The sequence below is a fragment of the Procambarus clarkii genome, chromosome 31 (assembly GCF_040958095.1).
Source record: "Procambarus clarkii isolate CNS0578487 chromosome 31, FALCON_Pclarkii_2.0, whole genome shotgun sequence".
Classification (NCBI taxonomy): Eukaryota; Metazoa; Arthropoda; class Malacostraca; order Decapoda; family Cambaridae; genus Procambarus; species Procambarus clarkii.
Genome location: NC_091180.1, coordinates 5,258,906 through 5,268,558, shown reverse-complemented (window position 1 = coordinate 5,268,558; position 9,653 = coordinate 5,258,906). Strand labels below are relative to the sequence as shown.

The following is a 9,653-nucleotide window of genomic DNA, read 5'->3' as shown; positions in this document are numbered from 1 at the left end:
GGTGAGTGCCTGGGGTGAGGGGGATAGTGAAGGAGTGAGTGCCAGTGGTGAGGGGGATAGTGAAGGGGTGAATGCCAGGGTGATGGGAATAGTGAAGGGTGGTGAATGCCAGGGTGAAGAGGATGGGGAAGTGGAGTGTGTGCTAGGGTGATGAGAATACTGAAGAGGGTGAGTTCCAGGGTGATGGGGATAGTGAAGGGGTGAGTGCCAGCGTGATGAGGATAGTGAAAGGGGTGAGTGCCAGGGTGAGAAGGATAGTGAAAGGGTGAGTGCCTGGATGATGGGGATAGTGATGGGGTGAGTGCCAGGGTGATGGGGATAGTGAAGGGGTGAGTGCCAGGGTGATGGGGATAGTGAAGGGGTGAGTGCCAGGGTGATGGGGATAGTGATAGGGTGAGTGCCCGAGTGATATAGATAGTGAAGGAGTGAGTGCCCGAGTGATATAGATAGTGAAGGAGTGAGTGCCCGAGTGATATAGATAGTGAAGGAGTGAGTGCCAGGGTGAGAGGGATAGAGAAAAAAGTGAGTGTCAGAGTGATGAGGATAATGATGGAGGAGTGAGTGCCAGGATTATGATGATAAAGAAGTTGGTGAGTGCCAGGGTGAAGGGTGATAGTGAAGTGGTGTGTGTGTGCCCTTGAGAGGAGGATAGTGAAGGGGTAGTGCCAGGGTTATTGGGATAGTTAAGGGGGAGAGTACCAGGGTGAGGGGGTGAGTGCCAGTGTGATGGGGATAGTGAAGGGGCGAGTGCCAAAGTTTGGAGGATAGTGAAGGGGGTCAGTGCAATTATGAGGGGACTATAGTAAAGGGGTGAGTGCCATTGAGAGGAGGATAGTGAAGCGATGAGAGCCTGGATGATAGGAACAGTGAAGTGGATGAGTGACAGGGTGATGGGGATAGTGAAGAGGGTGAGTGCCAGGATGATGTGGATAGTGAAGGGGTGAGTACCAGGGTGATGTGGATAATGAAAAGGGTGAGTGCCAGGGTGATGGGGACAGTGAAAGGGTGAGTGCCAGGATGAGAGGGATAGTGAAGGAGTGAGTGCCAGGGTGAGTGGGGATAGTAAAAGGGTGAGTGCCAGGGTTATCTTCTTGAGGTTATCTTGAGATGATTTCGGGGCTTTTTAGTGTCCCCGCGGCCCGGTCCTCGACCAGGCCTCCACCCCCAGGAAGCAGCCCGTGACAGCTGACTAACACCCAGGTACCCATTTTACTGCTAGGTAACAGGGGCATAGGGTGAAAGAAACTCTGCCCATTGTTTCTCGCCGGCGCCTGGGATTGAACCCAGGACCACAGCGATCACAAATCCAGGGTGAGGGGAATAGTGAAGGGGGGTGTCAGAGTGAGGGGGATAGTGAAAGGGGTGAGTGCCAGGGTGAGGGTTAAAGTGAAGGGGTGAGTGCCAGGGGTGAGGGCGGATAGTGAAGGGGTGAGTGCCAGGATGAGGGGGATAGTGAAAGGGGTGAGTGCCAGGGTGAGGGGGGATAGTGAAGGGGGTGAGTGCCAGGGTGAGGGGGGATAGTAAAGGGGTAAGTGCCAGGGTGAGGGGGGATAATGAAGTGGTTGAGTGCCATTATGAGAGGGATAGTAAAGGGGTGAGTGCCAGGGTGATGGGGATTGTGAAGGGGCGAGTGCCAAAGTTTGGAGGATAGTGAAGGGGGTCAGTGCTAGGGCAAGAGGGATAGAGAACGGTGGTGAAAGCAATTATGAGGGGGGATAGTAAATGGGTGAGTGCCAGGGTGATGAGGATAGTGAAGGGGTGAGTGCCAGGGTGATGGGGATAATGAAGGGAGGTGAATGCCAGGGTGAAGCGGATAGGGAAGGGGAGTGAGTGCTAGGGTGATGGGAATACTGAAGAGGGTGAGTGCAAGGGTGATGGGATAGTGAAGTGAGTGAGTGCCAAAGTGATGGGGATAGTGAAGAGGTGAGTGCCAGGATGATGTGGATAGGGAAGAGGTGAGTGCCAGGGTGATGGGGAAAGTGAAGGGGTGAGTACCATGGTGAGATGGATAGTTAAGGATTTAGTGTCAGAAGGGGGATAGTGAGGGGGGTGAGTGCCAGGGTGATGTGGATAGTGAAGGGGGTGAGTGCCAAGGTGATGGGAATAGTGAAGAGGTGTGTGCCAGGGAGATGAGGAGAGTGAAGGGGTGAGTGTTAGAGGGGGATAGTGAAAGGAGTGAGGGCCAGGGTGAGGGGAATAGTGAAGGAGATGAGCACCAGAGTGAGGGGGATAGTGAAAGGGAGTGCCCAGGTGATGAGGAGAGTGAATAGGGGTGAGTGCCAGTGGTGAGGGGGATAGTGAAGGGGTGAGTGCCAGGGTTGAGGGAGATAGTGAAGGGGTGAGTTCCAATGGTGAGGCGGATAGTGAAGGTGATGAGTGCCAGAGTGAGGAGGATAGTGAAGGGGTAAGTGCCAGGGTTAGGGGGGATAGTGAAGGGGTGACTGCCAGGGTGACGAGGATAGTGAAGGGGGTGAGTGCAAGGGTAATGGGGATAGTGAAAGGGGTGAGTGCCAGAATGAGGACGATGTTGAAAGGAGTGCCAGGGTGACGGGGATAGTGAAGGGGTGAGTACCAGGAATGAGGGGGATAGTGAAGGGATGAGTGCCAGGGATGAGGGGGATAGTGAAGGGGTGAGTGCCAGGGTGAGGGGAATAGTGAAGGGGGTGAGTGCCAGGGTGAGGAGGGATATAGAAGGGGGTGAGTGCCCGGGTGAGGGGGATAATGATGGGGGTGTGGTGCCAGGGGTGAAGGGAAGGGATGGGATGACTGCCTGGGCAATGAGAGCTATGCTAAGAGCATTATCTCTCTAGAAGTGAACCACAAAACTTGACTGTTGGACTTGCCAAATTCTCAAACTTGTCCCTAAATTGGCAAGTTACCTTCCCGCTCGAGCTCAGACGTTGACTTGCGGGGAATGAGAGTATCACTAAGGTCCTCCCAGGAAAGTTACCTTGTTTGGTCTTGCATGTACACTCGTTTTCTTCGTCTGTTTTTATCTATTTTGGGCTAATTTTTGTTTAATGTTTTTGAATGTTGTTTCCTGTTGATCCTGGATACGATCAGACAACGGGTCATCCAGAAAACCTCAAAGACCACAGTATCAAAGCAGAAAATTCTGTCGCACGACAAAGCACATGGAACTTTCCTGTCTATCTCGCACACAAACATCGTGCCATCGGCCAGAGAAGCGTAGTCTCTGGTGTTCCCGCTTCACTCAAAGACTTTCGCAGCGGCACTCTGTGAGGCTTACATGAGAGGCTTCAGACAGGTGAAATCTGCTCAGTTGAGAACAGAACAACTAAGCTCCTGCCACCCAATCTCACGCGGTGTCTCTGATGCATGACGAGCTTGGTCTCCTCCCATTGGTTACATTAGGTTGCCATACCTGTAAACCATCGTTGACAAACATGACATCGGGCATCTACCAGACGCCATTTTGTTTGTATAAAAAGTTTATTAAAAAAATGTAAAACCAAATACCAACCACATAATATTGGTTCATGTAATTTAGCCTATATAAGACATTCCCTAGCAGTTCTTGATGCTGGTTGAGGGTAAGCAAGGTTCTCAGATAAATCTCTGTCAGCACCGTGGATTTCTGTAATCCAATAATTTATCCGTAGGGATTATGTACCCGGAACGAATGTGTTGAGACAACACCGAGGAGTTGTAGTGCCAACAACCACCACTTGCTGAGACAATACCCAGGCTAAGGGGGGGGGGGGGAACAATCAGCCATGAGTTAGGGGTCCAGTAATCAGGACTTGTAGCTGGACTTAATCAATACCCAGGTTGTAAGATGTCAGGACTCAAACACTATTAAAACCATTCCCCAGGACGGAGGGCGCCTGTTCCACCGAACATGTCTGCCTAGTTCTTCACAACACTAAAGAAAATCCGAGATATTAGCAGCGCTATCAGTGCCGTAATAAATATTGAGAATGCGTGTTTTTCTCATCTTCTTTCATAGGTGGGAACCAGGCAGAATGATAACAGCGAGCGATGAATCCTATTTATGTATATCCGAATTGCATAACATTCATTCCCGGTACAACTGTTGTGTTATGAAAGGTACCTTGTTGGTAGGTTAATGTCAGGTTTAATTATGATGATCTGGGAATTATTTTGTCTGCGGTGATGGCTTATACTGCTGTGTTGTAAGGCTGAAAGAAAAGCTTTTCAACATGTAAGGACGAGTGGGTTGGTATAAATGTTTCGTAATATAACAGATAAACCATGCAATGCAATGTTCGAGGTTTGTAACGAAATAAATGGGCTTCTTAATACCTTTTCAAGTGGAATCGTTATAGTGGTTTGCGTTTCATTTTTAACCATAAAACAGGAAGAGTTTTCGTCCCCACCTCAACGAAGGACGTACACGAGGATGTACAAAGGGGCTAATTTGCAAGAATTTAGCTGTTAACTTACTTGAAGGGAGTCAGAAGAGAGCCAGAATGCGGCAGAAAATGGCTATATATACCCCAGCGAAAGGTGTTTACGAAATGCAGTAGAAAGTGACTATCCACCTCAGCGGAACATGATGGAGGATGGGATAAGAGAGAGAAGCCCTTCGGAAACCCCCCATCCACCTAATTCCTTTTCTGTCCTCCGTTCCTCCCTCCCGCGATGGGAAAAGAACGATGCCCAATTTGGTGTTTCTCATGTCGCGCCCATTTTCACAAAATTGTCTTTTGGACTTGCAATAAAAGCCACATAACTGCCACTGTTCATTGTTGCTTTTGTCGTTGTTGTTGCTGCTGCTTTTTATCGCCATCATTGTCGCTGTCCACTCGCCGACACACAAAAAAGAATGACAACAAAAAAGCGAATCTGTAATAGACTACAAGTAGGTTTTCCGATATCGAATGTTAGCGAATGAGTTTATCGAAATATCCGCTTTCGTAAATTGTTGGTTCGATGTTACAGAATGAAGTTGATGTCTTTTTTTTGCGTGTGGTCTTTTCAATGAACCATGGAAGTAATTTGTGCCATATAAATAGGTGTGCTCTCATTTCCATCGATATATTTTATCCATGGCATTCGAATGAATCTAAGATGATAAGGGTAGTTTATATGATAATGGTTATTATAATGATGCTAAAGGTTGTAACTGTGTTCCTTTGTTTTAGTAATAATGCATGTTAGAGCTGGTTGGGTCTTGTTGGTTACTTCCTATAGTGGTTTGCTAATAACCATCGACGCTACCATTAACACAATCGCCATCATGGACGCTCCCAACACCACCAGTCCCATTACCTCCATCACACACGCCACCACTACCAACATCACCACCATCTAGGCCACAACTATCATCACCATCGCCGCCTGCATCACCACTACTTAAAACCAGAAGCCTCTTTCCTTAAGACCTGTTATCTTCTTGGTATTGTCTGCGCCAGGCTCCACATCCCTCCCTCTCCGCTGCTCTCACTCATTACCTCTTATACATTACTGTTTCATTTCATCATTTCAACCTCTAGTTTAGTCCAGTGAAAATGAAAACCAAATAACCAACTTCCATTCACCCGATGGGTCACGAAAACCTTTGAATTCAGAGTCCGTTAATCCGGAGCGAGAGGCCGTAATGTGCCGGCGTGAACGAGGCAGACAAGCCAAACTGCATCATCAGCAGACACACACACCAAGCAATAGCCCTCTCAATACCCTTCTCTGGCCTCTCTTTCCTTTCTTTATCATATCTTTGTGAATAGGAAAGACTGATTCTTTCTGGCCATTTGTGTTGCGCGCGCTGTTCCCTTTTTTATTTCTAGCGACCCCTGAACAGCCTATGTCCATCCCGCACCCCAGACCATTCATTCTGTTAATTTGGGTGAAGCTATCCCCAAGCGTCTGGCCTCGACCACTGAACAGACAGACATATTCTTATAGGTATACATGTGATACCTCTGTCGTTTACTGTCAGTAGAGTCAGTTTTGAGCTCCATGATACTTGCCCAGTAATTTAGGTGCTATATCGTGTCCATACAATACTGTAAATGTTGTCGGTATTTCCTGTGTTTTAGAAACTTCTGCTTTGAAAAGTGAAGTGAGCACCGAGCAGTAGACAATACTGGAAAGCAGAAGTGATTGGAATAGTAGGAACATTGTAATGGAATGTTTGGATTCGAAGTTTGTCGTACTCTTTCCTACCATTTTTCTGGCTGATGCTTTATTTGCTTTGTTATGCTCAGTAAACATTAGGTCGTCTGAAATAATTATTCCTAGATACATTACATATAACTTTCCTCCTATGAAGGCATCAGAAAATGTCTTGTACTCTGTATATCGTTTACGTTCTGTATTTTTACGAAATCCGATAGTATGATATTTAACAATTCTTACCATTGTTAAATTTCATACTATTTTCCGCTGCCCAGTCAAATACTATTTATATCAACGTTTAGTTTTCCAATGTCTTCTACAGAAGTGATATTCATGGTGTTATCATGGTATAGTGATATTCATGGTATATCATCCACAAACAGTGACACTCAGCTGTGACTTGTAGATTTGTCAACATCAGTACTTTAAAAAGAGAATGTCTGTTTGTCTGAGGATAAAGGTCAGACAGCTGCAGTTTAGCCTGAAGCCACTTCCTATGGTGAACTGTGATTGTATAGCGGGTGTTTGGGGGTCGACCCCCTTTTGTCCCTCATTAAGTAGGATTGCTCCTATTTCGACGACCAAAGATTCGAATGAAGTCTGAAGTGCGGGTGTTTTGGTCAATAGAGTGTTTACCAACAGATTTCGCAGCTGCCATCGACGTTACATCAGCGTCGAGAACATTGATTCAACTTTACTGAACATCGATAATGTAGATTCAACATTGAATAAATGTTATTAGAGCATGTTTTGCCCACCAGGAGGGAGTATAAGGGAGTATAAGGGAGGCATGAATGAGGAGGAGGAGGGAGAATGGCAGGCATGGGGGGGGGGGACCGGGTGGTACGGAGGGAAGCAGAATGTGAGAGAGGGAGAGAGAATGGAAGACAAGGAGAGGGGGAAGAGAAAGAGGGAGACAAACAGAGACCCGAACACCGACGGGTACAAAATCTAGTAAATTGATATACTTAATTATATGTTGTATATACACGTTACTTATCGTATGTTTGTACAGTTACCTATCGTATATACGGTATAGATTGGTAGATTGCGAATGTGGGATGTGCTGTATGACTGCTGTATGGGTGTTGTATGACTGCTGTATGGGTGTTGTATGACTGCTGTATGACAGCTGTATGAATACCCCCTCGTCACTTGCTGGTGGGTGTAAATGAGTTGTCAGTTTTCCTTCATCTGATGTCATGATGTCTCGTCGTCAGTGTTCCATTACCATAATAGTAATATCCGGCTTCCAGTATTATGTAAATCACACCATTTAATAAACTCTAAGGACTGCGGCGATAGATCATCCCCCCCCCCACCCCCCAGCTCCCGAGGGATAATTCTATGCACTGTTTCTCCATATTTCAGGACCATGTGGCCCATCTGTCACACTATCTTGTGTTCCTAATGCGTTCATATTTGTTACGTTACAAGTTATGACGTCACGGGATGTTCCACTCTCGCTGTTGCTCTACTAAATGTACATATGTACACAGGCAGAGACGCAGAGAAAGTCAGAGACGCAGAGAAACAGTCATAGACGCAGAGAAAGTCAGAGACGCAGAGAAACAGTCACAGACGCAGAGAAAGTCAGAGACGCAGAGAAACAGTCACAGACGCAGAGAAAGTCAGAGACGCAGAGAAACAGTCATAGACGCAGAGAAAGTCAGAGACGCAGAAAAACACAGACGCAGAGAAACACAGACGCAGAGAAACACAGACGCAGAGAAACACAGACGCAGAGAAATACAGACGCAGAGAAACAGTCATAGACGCAGAGAAATACAGTCGCAGAGAAACAGTCGCAGAGAAACAGTCATAGACGCAGAGAAATACAGTCGCAGAGAAACACAGTCGCAGAGAAACAGTCAGAGACGCAGAGAAATACAGACGCAGAGAAACACAGTCGCAGAGAAACAGTCAGAGACGCAGAGAAACAGTCATAGACGCAGAGAAACACAGTCGCAGAGAAACAGTCATAGACGCAGAGAAATACAGACGCAGAGAAACACAGACGCAGAGAAACAGTCAGAGACGCAGAGAAATACAGACGCAGAGAAACACAGACGCAGAGAAACAGTCAGAGACGCAGAGAAACAGAGACGCAGAGAAACAGAGCCGCAGAAAAAACTGTCAGAGACGCAGAGAAACACAGACGCAGAGAAACAGTCATAGACGCAGAGAAATACAGACGCAGAGAAACACAGACGCAGAGAAACAGTCAGAGACGCAGAGAAACAGAGGCGCAGAGAAAACTGTCAGAGACAGAGATATACAGTCAGGGACACCGGTAGAGGTTCACGAAAAGAGAGAACTGGCATAGAGCACTCCACAGATCTCAACGGAAGCAGCTATACGGATGACAGAAGACCAACTTACACAGTGTCTTACGACTCGGCCAAACTGTCACACGACGCAAATAAAAGAGAGAAAAATAAGTGGAAAAAGGCTAAACTTTGCTCGCCAATGTTTAGTCTCAATCGCCCAGGGACTGTACAGATTTTTACTTTTTCTTTTTGTGTCTGCTTCGTTGCCAAGAGGTCAAAGGTCTGGTTAGCGAGTGGCTCACCAGGTACATTGAAGTCTGCTGCAAAAGCCGGCCTTTTAAACTTTGTATTTTCACTGTGAAAGTTTTCAGCATAAGGTTTAGAAAAGCATTCAGAACACGGATATATATATATAGAAACACACACACACACACATACACACATACACACACACACACACACACACACACACATACATACATACACACACACACACACACACACACACACACACACACACACACACACACACACACACAGACACACACACACACACACACACACACACACACAAACACACACACAGCCGGTAAACCTAAACCAGAAACTTGTGTAAAGAATCATTCAGAACTTTGTATACCACATATGTCAGGCCAATCCTGGAGTATGCAGCCCCAGCATGGAGTCCATATCTAGTCAAGGATAAGACTAAACTGGAAAAGGTTCAAAGGTTTGCCACCAGACTAGTACCCGAGCTGAGAGGTATGAGCTACGAGGAGAGACTACGGGAATTAAACCTAACTTTGCTGGAAGACAGAAGAGTTAGCGGGGACATGATCACCACATTCAAGATTCTCTAGGGAATTGATAGGGTTGATAAAGACAGGATATTTAACACAAGGGGCACACGCACTAGGGGACACAGGTGGAAACTGAGCGCCCAAATGAGCCACAGAGATATTAGAAATCGGATAAGAAATAGCCCTCACTGGCACCACCTGGGGAGCACACCATAAAATCTTGCTCCGTTTCTATACAACCAACATTCGCAGCCAACTAGACTATTGTTGCCAAGCATATGCGTCGGCTGCGCCTACTAACCTACAGAGCCTAGAGGTCATCCAAAACAATGCCATGCGACTTATATGTGGCGCAATGCGTTCCACTCCTATCCTCGGACTTTACGGGGAAACAGGCCTCACAAGCCTAGCCACCAGACGAGACATAATGTGTGCCAACTATCTGTCACTCTGTACCACTGCTCACCAGACACACCCATAC

General features: G+C 46.8%; 1 protein-coding gene across 1 annotated transcript; it reads left to right on the top strand.

The window, feature by feature from the left end:
* The first annotated feature begins 7,554 nt into the window (after positions 1–7,554).
* On the top strand, positions 7,555–8,280 carry LOC123750547 (octapeptide-repeat protein T2-like). The gene has a single exon (XM_045732654.2). It carries the CDS (start codon positions 7,555–7,557, stop codon positions 8,278–8,280), a length of 726 nt encoding a protein of 241 aa, XP_045588610.2.
* Positions 8,281–9,653: the final 1,373 nt, after the last annotated feature.

Coding starts and splice junctions, on each gene's coding strand:
- LOC123750547 (XM_045732654.2), top strand. CDS start 7,555: ATGTTCCACTCTCGCTGTTGCTCTACTAAATGTACATATGTACACAGG.